Raw genomic sequence first — 15058 nt, 5'->3', positions numbered from 1 at the left:
TCCTACCACGCTGTGATCCTGGCATACCTGCAGCAGCATGGATCCGTACACACCCAGGGCACGCGCTGGAACGAAGAAGAAGAACCTCACACTGTCTGCGAAGGAATATCACAAAGTACGCGTCCAGATATTGTTCCAGGCGCCCTCCTGCAGCTAAACGATCTCAGGTAACGGACACGATCGCGTCAGTGCGGCGCAACAGGCACTATGTCGAGGATGAACTGGTGGAGGACATAAACATACACGTCCGCGCATCGCGTGAAAGTGGGAGGAGGAGTACGCTTCCAAGCTCTCGGCCTCCTCCGCACACGCCTCACGAGCCGCGGCACTTTCGCAGGACGCGACGAGGCCTCGTTCGAGGCGGAACGATCCTTCGTGCGCGCACCGCTCAACTCACGGGTGGTGTCCAGCAATGTGCACAGGGACAAGGGGAAAGGCAAGGCCAGGGACACGTCCCTGTACGACGTCCCTGTCGAAATACAAGAAGCGCTTGTTCTGGAGGATCTGCTCTACGTGCTCATGGTGCGTTCTCTCGTGCCCTCTTCCGCGTTGCACCCCTATTGCACCCCAAGCTCTGTTCCCAAACATTGGCGGTGCCTCTCGAGATTGGGGTTGCAAACTATCATGGCGGATGGGGATGGTAGTCTAGTGGGGAATCGACGATCCTCCGGTTTACGTGAAACCGCCGCCCGCGCCGTGCCACCCAGCCGTATCGCCATGTCCGCGGAGCGCTGCGGCTTGCGGCGCTGGCGGGGGAACTTTAGCACCCAGTCGCGGGAGCGTAGTCGAAGTCTGAGCGTCCGCGTTCGGCCTGGAGCATAGGACGCGAAGATCCGAGCCACTGTTTTTGAGAAGCCCAGAAAGAACCAATGCTTACCATTCCGGTTTACGACAGGGAATCGAGGGTACGCACATTGCATACCATCCGGATTACTCGCCGGACGAAGAAGACCCACTCAATGGCCTAAGATTCGTAGTGGCGCCTTCGCTAGGTGCGCAGCATACCTCTTCGCCTCTGTAGGTATAGCTGATGTCCGATGTAGACCCTTCGCTGCGTGATTTGGTCGAGCGCATACTACCATTGGCCACTTATTATACTGCGATCAGTGCATTCATTGAGTCTCGCAGCCACATCGACTTTGGTCTAGTGAACCACGCGCTATGCGCTTCGATGCGAGATATGCTCAAAGTATGTATTTCAAGGCGCCTGATCCTTTGCATGTTTCCTAAACGAACCGATAGGACTATCAAACCTTACTCTCCCAGCTAGAGCACGCCTTCAACAGCTCACCCCAGTTCACCCTACAGAAGCTATGGTTCTATGTGCACCCAACATTGCACACCCTGTCACTCCTATACCTTCTCATCACCGACCTGGCCACGGCGGACGATCCGACGGCAGAGCTCTCGTCGTCTTCTTCCGATGGATCCGACGCAGAAGAAGACGCGCGGAACGAGGCTTTGGGCCTAGGGGGCGCGAAGCTTAAAGCGGTCCTGTCGGAGATCAAGACCACTGGTCTGGGAGTCAACGGTGGAGCGAGCGGCATCGCGGTCAAAGGTGGCGAGGTCCTTGCTATCTTGCACGACCGGATGCAGAGTATGTCAGGGGACCCAGCCGCTCGGGAGCTATACGGCGCGCTGCTCCGAGATGCTGGGAAACCGTATGTCGAGATGGTTCAGGCGTGGATCCGGTCGGGCAAGCTCGTCGACCCATACGAGGAGCTCCTTGTCAAGGAGAGCAAATTCATCAATCGTGGGACGCTGGAGATGGACTACACGGATGAGTATTGGGAACGTCGATACACGGTGAGCGCGCAGTATACATCGATACGCTGTAAGCTTACGCCGACTGTTAATAGTTAAGGGACGGGTCTACGACAGGTGGGTCGTCCAAGCAGCACCAGATGGGCGTGCCTCCGCCTCGTTCAGCCGGCGGACGCCTGCCGGGCGGTGCGTGCATCCCGGCAGTGCTTGAGAGGTGGAAGCACAAAATTTTGCTGGCCGGGAAGTACCTCAATGTGATACGAGAGTGCGGCATCGAGATCCGCCGAGACCCAAGCCAGGAGGATGACGAAGATGTGTCTATGGACGACGAAAGGTACGCTGTCTGCACTCGGCCGCGTCGCGCGTTGCTCAGGCCCCAGGCAGGTTCTACAAGTGCATCGAAGACGCTTATACCCACGCGAACCGCACCCTGCTCCAGCTTCTCCTGCGAGATCAGCAGCTGATCCCCCGCCTGCGTTCGTTGAAGCGATACTTCTTCCTTTCACAATCCTCGTTCCTTACGCACCTCTTGGACCTCTCGCATAACGAGCTTCGCAAGTCCGCGAAGTCCGCGTCTCTCGTAAAACTTCAGAGCCTCCTGGACCTGGCGCTGAACACGGACGCTCAGGGCGAGGACGCCATGTTCAGGGAAGACGTGAAGGTCACGATGGCCGGAAGCGGGCTTTACGAGTGGCTCCTAACGGTTGTGAACGTGAGCGGCTTGGAAGAGGGAGACGCCGCTGAGGGGCACGCCCAAGCCCACGAGTCGCAGAAGCGGGAGCGGGAGAAGGAGAAAGATGATAAGAAACAGATGCTGGGTGAGTCAGCGTGCTCAGGTCAAGCGCAATGGGCGGTTGGAACTGACGGCATTATGCAGCGATTGACGCGCTAACATTGGACTACCACGTCAAGTTCCCCTTGTCGCTGGTCATTTCGCGCAAGACGATATTGCGTTATCAGCTGATCTTCCGATTTCTCCTCCACCTCAAGCACGTCGAACAGTCGCTCTCCTCCATGTGGATCGAGCACAAGACCGCAGCTTGGCGCAGGCCCACCCGGCCTCGCGGTACCGGCCCTGACGCCGGTCGACAGACCCCGCAAGCTCCGCCACCGGCGCAGAAAGATTGGCATTCGGAGTTTGAGAACTGGCGCAAACGTGTCTTCTTGCTGCGGGCGCGCATGCTCGCTTTTGTTCAACAAATCCTCGCGTTCACGACCTTCGAGGTTCTTGAGCCTAATTGGCGCAAGCTCGAGGGTAAGCTCGAGGCTGGAAAGGTTGAGACCGTCGACCAGCTACTCAGGGACCACGTCGATTTCCTGGACACCTGCCTCAAGGAGTGCATGCTGACTAGCTCGAAGCTGCTCAGGGTGCGTGATCAGGTTCTTGCGAGCTTCGCGGATGCCGATTGACAGCTCCTCCCTGCAGGCGTACTCGCGGCTGATCGTCACCTGCTCAACGTTCGCGCTCTATACGGCGTCTTTCACCAAGTCAGCGAGCAATGCGATAGCCGCCGCGGACACGCCGGACGGCGACCATTCGATGGCCAAGCGATGGGACATTCTGGGCAAGTTCGAGACGAACTTCAACCACTGGTACGTCCGCCGCATACGTCCCATATGCTGCAGTGTCTGATTGACGTGCGCGCTCAGGTTCAAGGTCAGCTACGACGCCGAGATGTTCCTCCGAGAAAGGGTGCTGATCATGTCCTCCAGGTCCACCTCGACTGTGTCCAGTTCTACGCTTCGAGCGAGAATGTCTCGCTGCTGCCCCTCGTGGTAAGGCTTAACAGTATCAAGTCTATGCCCTGAAGGGGCTGCTATTCCCATGTGCCAGAAACTCATTTGGTATGATTGCTGTCTGTTCGTCCCATGCTCTGATGATGTTACCTGTATCTTGTATCGCCATGATGCTTTGCCTTGGTATCGTCGCTGTGGTCTGATCGTGCGGTCCGCCATCGGGTGGCTGTCTGAGGTAACAAGACTTTCTCCGCTTGACGGCGACATGGGAAGAAGGCCGGCGTGATCTGGTTTCGGGCTTTCAATGGGCGCCGCATTTCTCCGCTCCCGAGAGTCTCGCAACAAGGTATCTGCGCGCCTCGATTTGGCATACCCATGCCGGCAGCCTGACCGTTGCCGCCCCCGACGCGCTTGTTGTGGGAGATTCTGCACGGTGCGTCATCCACATGTCCGGTTGCTGCTACACATCGTGGAAATCTTGAGCTTGTTTGACCGAACTGAATCTGCTATAGGCTAGGATCCGAGTCGCCTATGCGCCCAGCGGCCGGGGTGGGATCAGGAACCAGGACAATCACCAAAACGTAGCTGCATGTTCTATTCCCGTACTAGTGTGCTGTGGTGCGCCGCGAGCGTAGCAGGGCCTGACATGGCGTGCTTTGTCCTGCACACAGCATTCCGGCATGGGTTCTTCGCCTTTTGGCATCCCATGTGGCCTCCCCTGACCTGACCCTGAGGGGGTGAAAGATGTATCGGAGGTACGCTTACGCAGTGTTTCCCAGTCAGGAGCCGCGCGGACTGCACGCAGTCGCCCGAAACATCCGCGACGATTTGTGCGCCATTGATCATTTGCTGCCATATACGCGTTGTAACACCGCGGCCTTCATCAGCAGGTGTCCAGTGCTTCCCTCGCCGCTCGCACTTACACGGTTCGGTCAGTTACCACTATCTACCTGGCGCCCGTACCTATTGTGTCTAACTCGGAGTTCTTCCAGCGGCTTCGTGCCCGTGCGCCTAGCCTTATCCGTACCATCGCGTTCATGCCGCTGTCACACCCTCTCTTCGAACTCGACAGTATCCTCGCGCCAAGCATCGGCTTAGGGAATGCGCTGTCTCCGTGCGCACCGTGGGCCGGGTCCGAGAAGGCGCGGAGCTATGAGGTCAATTGCCTTTTCCACTCGTCCGGATTGTAGTGTGGGCGTAGCAGCGCCTGCGCCCCAGGCGCCGCCGCTCATTCGGACCTCATTCAGATTCTATGACAGATATTGGAGATGGGACCGAGCCGCCCGTGCTGGAGCCATCCATATAAAACATAGGAGGCGTTCCTCCCGGATGGCACATCCCCAACCCGCCGTCTCAACCCGCGACGCCTAGTCTAGCCGCGACGCCCAGCCTTGACGCCATGCCCAGCCTCACCACACCAACCCCCTCGACCGCTAAGCCTCAGCATAAGCAGCTTACCTTCTACACGTCTCCGGTAGGTCGTCACTCTGTATGCTGCGCAGAGTCTTAACTGACACGTGTAACTTGGTTCTAGTATTCTCCTTATTGCCATCGTGTGCACATCGCACTCGAGGAGGCCAAGGTTGCGCCGTCGCTGGTCGAAATCGACCTGAGGCCAGGCTGCAAACCGGCATGGTTCACCTCCAGAGTCAACCCCATGGGCACGGTGAGAGCGGCGCCCACAAACGACCCAATGTGATCTGATTGGGGCGTTGTCAATTCACACAGGTCCCTGCGTTCACGTATGGTGGCGCACCCGCTCCGCCTGATCAGCCGTCCCCTGCTGCCCTGAAGCTCGCAGAATCTATCGTCCTGATCGAGTTCATCGCCGATCTCCATCCTGAGGCGGCCCTCCATCCCAAAGACCCTGAACTTCTGGCCAGGGCGCGTCTCTTCATCACCCTCTCCCACGACACTTTGCACCATGCGTTCAGAGGCTTTTTCTTCCGCGGCGAGCGCATCGAATCGATCCTGCCGTCGTTGGAGGCCTTCCAGGCTCTCCTTGCGCCGTCCGGCTACGCTGTCGGACCGTGGTCGATGGCGGACGTCGTTGTGGCGCCGATGATTGTTCGGTTCATGCGGCTCGCGGGGTATGAAATCGGAAAGTACCCCATGGGAGAGGGCAAGAGACTCCTGAAGGCGCTCGGGGAGCCCAAGTTCGCTCGGTTCATGCAATATTACCAGAGCCTGTGGGAGAGGCCGAGCGTCAAGACAACGTGGGACGAGGTACCGGTTTCATGCGACTCACCCGAGGGCCGACTGATCTAACCTCTTCTGCGACCACCAGCACACGAACGTCAAGATGTGGAGGATTCACCCGAACGTTAACCGCAGCACATCTGCGGTCGGGCATTGAACGCGCAGGAGTTGAGGAAATCGTTCTCGCCGTTCTGTCTTTCTTGCGCCACCTACTGCTTTTTTGGACGATGCGCTACTCATCTTCGCTTCTTCACCAGTCTTGTTCTTCCCATGCTGTACGTTGTACCCCTTCTTTTCGCGGCTTCTATACCTACGCCACCCGCCCGGCAGTAATATCCCCCGTGTTTGCCCTCGTTGACTTATCATTACGTTGCCCGTGTCCGCGGAACCCTGGGAGCTTGTGCGGAGCTGGGGAACTAGCGCGTCTGAGTTCGATCTGAGCATCCCCGCCCCGGCGGAGTGGTTGAGGAGTCGAGCAGGCCAAGAGCTCGGGCCTCTGCGTCCAACTCAAATCCAGTGAGCGAGTATTCTGCGCGCCTGGTGACCAGTCCACCCAAGCACTCTCCGCTCACGACGCGTGCTGTTAGGTTCTAGGCCACCGCTCATCTTGATATGATGTCTTGCAAATCCTGCCACGCTGCATGGGCGGCGTGGCACGGCATCCCACATGATGCCAACGAGGTCTTCCGAGCTGTACCGCTGCTGGGCTAGGGTGCCGTACTTGCGGTGCCATATTGGTCAGTGCGCAGCCTCGCGCTCCTCGAGCCCGGAAGTTACGGCAGTGCCGTTGCACGATCCCCAGTCGGAGTCGTTCGCTGCAAGCCGTCCTATCTCAGAGCGTGGCCGCCGGCGACCGCACCGTAGTTTGTGCTTCTCCAGGTGATGTGCGTCTCCCTCCTTGGTTTAATGCGATGAGCAGAAGATGTTGGGGACTGAATCGGAGGCGTCTCTGCTTACTCTTCTGTAGGACCACGTTCCTCTGCGACGACAATAGCTGCCTGTGTCTCGGTCCACCTTGCAACCGCCGAGGCCATCGTGGAGCCCATTTCCGGGTTAACGACTCGGAGTTGCGTGGATCCGGTATGGTATGCATGTACGCACCATGTCTTTGCACTCTGCTGGGGCGACTGGCAGGCGCAATCGCGGTTCAGTTAATCCAAGGTGGGCTCAACAGCTGTGGCCCGACCCTGAGATCATGCGCGCCATCATGACAACCTCAAACACCTTCGATTCTCCAGGAAGCACGGTGTAAGGCACGGAACCTAGAGCACAGGACGATCAAGACGGATGTGCTCGAAGAATCGAGCCCCCCGGAAGCGACGAGTGGCTCGCGGATGCGGTTCTCTTGGGTGGTGCGTCCTGCGTCAGGCTGCGGATTGGAAGCTCACCCTCTTCGCCAGCGACGTGGGAGACGGCGACGGCAACGCGCGGCCAGGCTGTCTGTTCCCCGACTGCCCCCAGCTGAGGGCCTAACTTGCTACTGGTGCCGTGATGATATCAGAGCGCGGGCGTATCGATCGCACCCGCCGCCGGGCCACTGCACTCCATGCACAGCGCACAGCGGCGAACCCGGTCGGAGTCGCAGCGCTGCAATTTGCCTCACTCGGGCAGCTCGCCCGCTTAAGCCTCTGCATTACCGTTGCTGCGTTACCGATATACCAAAATATCCCCGCCGGTGCGTCGGAGTGGACTGTCCACAGTGAGCAGCGCGTCTATCGCGGCCCCCTGCACGGCCGACCCGGACGCGGAAGAACCACGCATGACGCGTGAGCGACCTACGCCCGCACCCTGTGAATGTCGCCCTCTCGCCACTCGTCGTCTGACGACCCAGCTCACCGTCGCCTTCTGCTGGTATCGCCGCACTACTGCTCGCCACGAGGACTTGCCGAGACAACTCTTTCTGGGGCTCGCCCCAGTGTGCTTAACAGCGTTTGATGGCGAGGTATGTGCGCGATGCTCAGCCTCTGTGGCCGATTATATGAACTATGCCCTCATATCCTGACGACACCAGAACATTCTACGAAGGCATGGCGGCCCTCAGGGAAAGCGGAGACCGGCCAATATCGGTCAGTTCCCCGAATCCTCTTTCCAGTCTTGACCCCCCGAGCGGGGTGTCCTGGCACCACCCCGTAAGCACGAAGGCTGGACGCCGCATGAGCATACATAATAGTACGTGTTCGTTCTACCGCCGAGTAGAATGCCTAACCTCAGGCTTCGCGCGCACTGCTACGCTCTCACCGGAATGCCTATTCCTGAACCACGCCTCGCAAGGCTGCCATTCGCACTGTCAACTCCCCGACAGCCTGTGTTCCCGCCAAGGGGCCATGCAATCGCGCTGACGCGACATTCAAATCTGCAGGCCTCACGGTGCTTCCGCGACGCCTCGAATCGCCGCCCGCCCCGCGACTTTCACATGCCGCGGGCTGATCAGGCCCCTCCCGCCGCTTCCGTGCAAGCTACTTAGGCAAGAGAGCGAGGCTTCGCTGAACTCTCTGTCGTGCCACTCATCTTATGGCGTCGTTATAGACATCCCGGCGTACCACCGCGCGGCCTCGCGGTGGCGTGCTCTTAATCTCCGTACGAGGTCTCCACGGAACATGCCCGAGTCTCGACAGCAGCTGCAGCAGAGCAACGTTCTCCGCCCACTGTCGTCAGGTCGGAGTTGCGCCACCATTGGACGAGTACGTTCGTGAGTGTTTTTCGAAGCTGGTGGCGTACTTCCATGCCGGCGACGGGCCGTCCGTGCTGAAGATGGCCGCTCGCGTAGCTGGGCGCTCAGCGGGTTCTCATCGGCGGACATGTTGCGTGGTGTTGCCAGCTGCGCCGAAGCGGGGATAGTACGGGACTGGCTACTTCCTAGGGGCGCTAGTCAGACTGTCGACTGTGGTTTGAATGGCCGCAGGTGGACGGTCTGCGCTACGTGAAGTGCTGGCTCGGCGGTGCTACTCTGATATGCCGCTCACTCGTGATGTCGTTGACGGACGGCCGTACTACTGCGAGCTGGCATGCCTACCAGTCGAACTCCGGATGGAACACACCAGCGTGAGCGCGCGAGTATGCTTTCGGACGACGATGAGTGCTTACACATGCCACGTTGTACGGAAGACCATGTCATAGTCGTGGCATGTTTGAGCGAGATCGAGGGTGATAAATGTCGAAGTGATAGTGAGACGCGCATGCAGCACTAGTGCCAATGGGGCCAGTGGTAGGCTCGGATGAGTTTCCTCGAGACTGCGTAACAGTGTTAGATCCGTGTCAGTGTTTGTTGAGCATGCCAGTGTTTCCTTCCTAGCTTGGTTACTGTACCATTCTACTAGAACGTGGGTTCCTGTCGTTCTCAGGAGCCCTACTACCAGTAGCTCTGCCAATGATTGCGGCGTATTGCTACAACTTGCCCGAGTACACACGACCAAAACGCGAATCTCATATTCCTCGCTAATCGTTTCAGGTTGCATACGTCGAAGAGCGGTCAATTAAAGCCATTATACTTCCTTGCCAAAGTTCGTATGCGTTCGCCCACTAGTTCTCCATATCAGCTCTAGGTTTATTTGAGAGATATGTTTTTACAATACCACCATGTTCAACTGACGATCTTGTGTAACACATACTTATCGCATGGAATTAATAGTGACCGGATTCGAGCTTCAAGGCGGTGTGGGGCCTCTTCGAGTTGGGACGCGCCGTCACGGTCCACCAAGTTGTCGGTGAAATATTTCGATCCTCGCAGAGTCTTCTCTCTCAATCCCTCCATAAGCCTTATTTATCCGTCACTCCCCCGTTGAGACATCTCTTCCTCCTTCCTCCTCCATGGTTTGTGAAGTGGCTGAACTTGAACAAGTTCTAAATCGGGACAAAGGTGAGCGCTAAGCCAATTCAGGAACCCGTCTTTCTGTCGGTAAACGCCGTTCAGCTTCCGCGCCACCACTGCGAGGAGGAGTCGAGGACGTCACTGGCGCAAGCAACGTACGGCCCCAGCCCAGACCACGACCCAGTGAGCTCATCGCCATGGTCATGGCCGTCTTTCTCAAAATAGCATCTCACCTGTTCCACCCCACGCCAGTGACGAACACATAGCTAACGAACTTGTACGACGCACTACCTCAACAGGACCAACCCACCATGCCGGCACTTTCTGACAGTGCGCCCAAGAGCTCCTCAACTACCGGGCACCATGCACGCAGCAGCGAGAAGGCATCCGTCTCGCCCATCCACCACCCACCGAAAACAACTCGCCCACTGCCCTTTTTCCGCCCGACACGCGCTGTATTCATGCCCCACCCAGACGGGGACGTCTCCGGCGAATTACAGCGCGTCCCATCCACACACTGGTCCTCGCGAGCTTCTAGGAAACGTCGGTACTCGTCGCGGCCTATTCGCGTAGCCCCCCATTCTGCACCCGGCGCTGCAGACCTCCGAGAGACGTCAGCGGTGCAAAAGGACCTCAGCTTGCTTGAGCAACGGGTACGGCATCCCGAGACCCGGCTCAAAGTGCATCTCACCTGGGACATCTCCTTCTGGGTCGCCGTCGTGTTCGTACTCGGGTCGACAGTATGGGTAAGTCCATGTCCTCGTCTCGTGCCCCCGCCAACGCTAACCGCTTCTTGAATTCTGCTGCGGCAGATCATTAACGGCTTTTTCCTGTTCCTCCCGCTCGTCGACCTCGGCTCGGACAACTTCCCCGCGTCGGCGTGGTCGGCGTTCGCGGGAGGCACCCTGTTCGAGATTGGCAGCTATCTCATGTTCGTGGAAGCCCTCAACACCGGCCACGACGAGCTATTCGGCCCGGCCGTGCGCGAGCTCGTGGGACATGCGAGGCGAACGGTGCCCGAGGCGCCATCCCAGGACTCGAGTAGCGCGGATGCGGAGAAGGGCCTGACAGGCGGCGGCGACAGCGGCCGCCGACGCGTAAGGTTCCGCTGGATGTGAGTGCACGGCGTCGCCCGGTTTGGACTAGCCTCGACGGGCAGCACACGCTAACGGGGCGCATCGGTGCGTGGTGGCGTGTAGTGGCAGGGGCGACTGGCGCGAGCTCGGGTTCCTCGCGTGCGCGGTGCAGATGGGCGCGGCGACGATCTTCTGGGTGTCGACCATGTGAGTGCGGCGCGGTTCCCGCGACCCGTGGCGTTGACTGACGGACGGGCACTAGCACGGGCCTGCCGAACGCCATCGCGGGGTTCCCGGAGGACCCGCCTACAGCTGTCACGGACGTGTTCTACTGGACCCCGCAAGTGCTGGGAGGCACTGGCTTCATCATCTCGTCACTACTGCTCATGATCGAGGTCCAAAAGAAATGGTGGCAGCCTAATTTGCGCAGCATGGGATGGTGAGCACTATCATGTGCTATGGGTAGACTTGACGTTTGCTGATGCTGTACCTAGGCACATCGGGTTCTGGAACTTGGTCGGCGCGGTAGGCTTCACGTTGTGCGGCGCCCTTGGTTATGCCTCTTTAGCATCCACCAAAGTGAGTTTCTATGCTGTTGCGCCATGAAAAGGCAGTGTCTACTGCCTCATACTAACCGCTCTTTACGCCCTCAGGTCAACTACCAGAGTGTGCTGTCCACGTTCTGGGGATCATGGGGGTTCTTGATCGGGAGCGTTATCCAGCTGTGGGAGACGTTATGGCGCGAAGACTCGGGCCCTCCGAAGTCTGAGCCTGACTCGGAAGCAGATGATTAGATACAGTATCATTATTCTCCTGATACCCAGACCATCAGTCCTTTCACGCGGACTTGTACACACCTGTCTGTTGTATACCATAGTTTGTTTCACGGGGCCCCAATACATGTGTGTGGCATTCTTAGATCGCGAACACAAACGGAACTTCTGAACATGCCAAATTGAGATCGTCCAATGAACCCCTTAGATAGACGCCCGACTGCATCGGGCGGCGCGGGCGTTGCTGCTCACTCCTACGCTCTCCTTTCCACAACCACGCTATCCAACCACCCATCCAACGACCGCGACCGTAACGAACATAATGGTGCGCCCCTTTTATAACAAATACAAGCTGTAAACTGACGATTGACGCGTCGCAGAGCGATAACGCAGGTACGCACGCCCTGTTGCCATCGCGGACCCAGGCCTAGGATAATGACCGTGGGGGGACCGAACAGAATACAAGGAGGCATTCGCTCTGTTCGACAAGAAGGGCACGGGCGCCGTGCCGCGCGAAGTGCTCGGGGACCTCCTGCGTGCGCTCGGGCAGAACCCGACGCAGGCTGAGGTGGCGGACATCGTTGCGGGCGCGCCGCGGGATGGTGCGTTTACAATAATCGTGAATGAACTTCGGCGTGCTCATCGCGTGTCTTCATACTTTTGCTGTGGAACGTGGATGTTGTGCATGATACTCGACGGGTCCGTGATGCGTTCGATGGAATCGGCGTGCTTCTGTGCTGGGGGATGCGTTGCGGGCGTGCAGTCGACTACAAGTCATTCCTCACGATCCTGAACCGGCCAGACGGCTTCAAGCCTGCAGGGACACCAGGTGCGTACCCCATCCTTCATACCGCTCACAGTATCCCTCAATGCCTCCTCCTGCACTTGCCCCGCCTCTCCCCATTCTCTCACACACACTCTTCATCTCCGTCATACGCGCCCGCCACCGACCGCCTTAATCAATGTACACCCCGGACGCGGCCCGCGCCGATCAGAGGAGTTCATCCGCGGGTTCCAGGTGTTCGACAAGGAGGGGAACGGGTTCATCGGCGCGGGCGAGCTGCGATACGTGCTCACGCAGCTGGGGGAGAAGATGTCGGACGAGGAGGTGGACGAGCTCCTCAAGGGCGCGCAGATCGGACCGTGAGTCGCTCCTTCCCTTCCTTTTCATGCGTGGTTGGGAGTGTGTGCTGAATTGGGGCGGTAGGGACGGTACCGTGAACTACGAGTCGTTCGTGCGCACGATCCTGAGCCAGTAAATGGACGAGACAGACGTGAATAGCGGAAGGTGTGGCCATAGCGTGTAATGATACCATTGTTGACGTCGTCGTGCTTGTTGTCTTTCTTATTCTCGGATGCTGACGAATGGGACCTGCGAACCTTGAAGCTTCGCCGGCAGGAGCTTGCTCCGTGCGCGTGTCCACTCATGGTGGTACACTTGCCGCGATCGGTGCGTTGTTGACCAAGAAAAACTATCGATTACGCCAAAGTACACTAAGGTGAGCAGTCTATCTGCAGGGCTTCCGTCAAGGAAGCCTGTGTGGCCTAACTCTATCATATCTGATGCAACAGCATGCAAGGAGAGGAGCAACATGACCGGTATGTCACCCCCATAGCAAGAAACCAAGCGGGAAAGCATAGGTATACTCGACAACGATCGCAAAGCAGCGGCACCCTTTTACGAGGACACGTACGTGGTCCCGAGCGGGCTCAGGGTCGCGTCCGCGTTCACCAGGTTGCCGGCAGCGGTCATGAACCACGCATAGTGCGACACGCTCTCCAGCCCGTCCAAGAACGGCACCATCGTCTGCAAGAACTGCTGCTGCTGCTCGACCGAACCCGTCGCGCCGAACTCGGTGATGAGCACGGGGCGCTTGTAGCGCGTCCCCAGGTCGGTGATGTACGACTGGTAGTACGCGACGTTCGTGGCGGAGTCGTAGATGTGCGCCGCGATCGCGTCGACCTGGCACCCGAGCTTGTCGCACGCGGCGAGGAAGTCGTCCATCCAGCCCGTGCCCATCGCGGGCGGCGCCCCGTTGGTGATCGCGGGCGAGACGAGCGTCGCTTTGCCCGCGAACGGCTGCATGAACTGCATCCACTGCGTCGCTGCGTCCTGCGGGCTCGTGTTCCCCTGCGAGGACAGGTCTGGCTCGTTGATGCTACACATCGCACGCGTGTCAGACATACCCGCAAACGGTTCTGAGCTGTGCGGGGGGCTGAAACTCACAAGAGCAGGTGCGTGCTGCCCTTGGCGATCGCAGCGTTCGCGTTCGCGGCCCACTGCGTGCTGTGCTCGGGCGCGGCGCTGAAGAGCATCGGGAAGAACGTGACGCCCGCGGGGAGGTCGCCCTGGAACGTCGAGTCCCAGTCGTACGCGAACGAGACTTGTCTGTCCACGCGTGTTAGCCACCGCCACTATAAACAGCGCGAGTGGGGGCGGGGCGACTTACGAGCTGGTGAAGTCCTTCGTCAGCGAGGCGTCGTTGAAGGACAGCCCCCGCTTGATGGTGGACCGGGTCGAGAGCGCGGTGGACGTCGGGGGCGGCACCGCGGCAGTCCTGTGGCGAAATCAGCGGCGTCAGCGAAACCGCGCCCGGAGCGAACCGCCCTCCTCGCATCGGAGCGGGGGGCACGTGGAACGTACGTGGGCGCGGGGGCGAACGTGGGGGACGCGCCCTGGCGGCGGGCGTGCTTCTTCTGCATGTGCTGCGCGCCTTGCGCGGAGGACGCGAGGAGGAGCGCGATAGAGAGGAGGGAGGCGGCGGACTTCATCGTGGCGTGCGTGGGGCGTTAGTTTTTCCTGACCGGCGGGAATTACTGTGTTATATGAGGCAGGGGCGCAGTGAGCGGGTAGGTGAACGATTGTGGTGTGTGCAACGAGGTGCAGCTAAAGAGACAGATGGGGGGTAGGGATGAGCGGGGAGATGGACACGGAAGTGTTGGTTGAGGACGAACAAGTTCCGGGGTTTTGTCGATTGGGTCGCTCGATCTTTTTAAAGGACGCGCTTGGCTATGGACGCGCGCATGGGTCGGTCCTCGGAAGCACCGCGCTTAAGCTGCGGACGTCTGCGGTCTTTGCGAGGTTTGGTTTCGAGCGGTGTCGATGACGCGCTGATGTGATGTGCAGCGTGCCAACCGTGGCGAGCTCATGATATTCATGATCTCGTCCCGGGGCCCCGACTCAGCCGTTTGTTTAATGAGCGAGTACGATGGGCGAGGCTTGGCTAGGGTAGAGTCAACACGCGTGCAAAAGTGCGCCTTGACGACCCCAGCACAACACCGCGCGGCGCAAAGCGTCAAGACTCAATACACGAGAGCCGGCGGTTCGCCCAGTGATATCGATGAAGCAAACCCGCGCGGCACCGTTCGCGAGCGGGCATGCGACGTCCTATTACAGGTCTGAACTTCAACCCCCTGGCCGCGCGCTCGCTCGAAATAGGGACTGGGGATGACAGAACTCACCTGCCGGGCGCCCGAGCCCGAGTGCGATTGGTGGGTCCAGTTGTAGCCAGGCACGCTGGCCCTTCGTGCGGCGATCATGGGGAGGTTGGAAGTGTTGTGTGCAAATTCGGGCTTCTGTGGCAGGCAAGAGTGCGGGGCCGGGCTATAATGAATTCAGGCATCCCGGGCCAGGGTGATCCGTGGTGCTGCGGAAACTTGGCAAGGGATGAGTGTGTACCCCGGGCCTCCGGGTCTCGACT

The 15058-nt window shown here is 59.1% G+C and overlaps 5 protein-coding genes across 5 annotated transcripts; 4 read left to right on the top strand and 1 right to left on the bottom strand.

Annotated features, from left to right (window-relative positions):
* Positions 1-37: 37 nt before the first annotated feature.
* On the top strand, positions 38-3685 carry TRAVEDRAFT_60139 (uncharacterized protein; the record flags this gene model as incomplete). The annotated part of the gene is made up of 11 exons (XM_008043441.1): positions 38-115; positions 168-264; positions 338-522; positions 896-992; positions 1044-1189; positions 1243-1806; positions 1860-2098; positions 2149-2582; positions 2642-3132; positions 3191-3361; positions 3475-3685. 11 exons carry the CDS (start codon positions 38-40, stop codon positions 3571-3573), a joined length of 2601 nt encoding a protein of 866 aa, XP_008041632.1. The 3' UTR covers positions 3574-3685.
* Positions 3686-4900: 1215 nt separating this feature from the next.
* On the top strand, positions 4901-5937 carry TRAVEDRAFT_60138 (uncharacterized protein; the record flags this gene model as incomplete). Its single annotated transcript, XM_008043440.1, has 4 exons — positions 4901-4975; positions 5036-5167; positions 5230-5727; positions 5789-5937. 4 exons carry the CDS (start codon positions 4901-4903, stop codon positions 5855-5857), a joined length of 774 nt encoding a protein of 257 aa, XP_008041631.1. The 3' UTR covers positions 5858-5937.
* Positions 5938-9969: 4032 nt separating this feature from the next.
* On the top strand, positions 9970-11378 carry TRAVEDRAFT_60137 (uncharacterized protein; the record flags this gene model as incomplete). The annotated part of the gene is made up of 6 exons (XM_008043439.1): positions 9970-10254; positions 10321-10622; positions 10708-10791; positions 10847-11023; positions 11079-11163; positions 11238-11378. 6 exons carry the CDS (start codon positions 9970-9972, stop codon positions 11376-11378), a joined length of 1074 nt encoding a protein of 357 aa, XP_008041630.1.
* A 250-nt stretch (positions 11379-11628) lies between these two features.
* TRAVEDRAFT_30695 (myosin regulatory light chain cdc4) lies at positions 11629-12724 on the top strand. Its single transcript, XM_008042810.1, has 6 exons — positions 11629-11682; positions 11738-11750; positions 11816-11959; positions 12121-12186; positions 12353-12500; positions 12565-12724. Exons 1-6 carry the CDS (start codon positions 11680-11682, stop codon positions 12614-12616), a joined length of 426 nt encoding a protein of 141 aa, XP_008041001.1. The 5' UTR covers positions 11629-11679; the 3' UTR covers positions 12617-12724.
* A 311-nt stretch (positions 12725-13035) lies between these two features.
* On the bottom strand, positions 13036-13914 carry TRAVEDRAFT_129035 (uncharacterized protein; the record flags this gene model as incomplete). Its single annotated transcript, XM_008043438.1, has 3 exons — positions 13036-13516; positions 13585-13746; positions 13808-13914. Coding segments are annotated over 3 exons (750 nt in total), but the record flags the coding sequence as incomplete, so codon positions are not given.
* Positions 13915-15058: the final 1144 nt, after the last annotated feature.

The sequence above is a fragment of the Trametes versicolor genome (assembly GCF_000271585.1).
Source record: "Trametes versicolor FP-101664 SS1 unplaced genomic scaffold TRAVEscaffold_9, whole genome shotgun sequence".
Lineage (NCBI taxonomy): Eukaryota > Fungi > Basidiomycota > Agaricomycetes > Polyporales > Polyporaceae > Trametes > Trametes versicolor.
The sequence above is the reverse complement of the archived record's forward strand: the minus strand, read 5'-3'. Positions and strand labels throughout refer to the sequence as shown.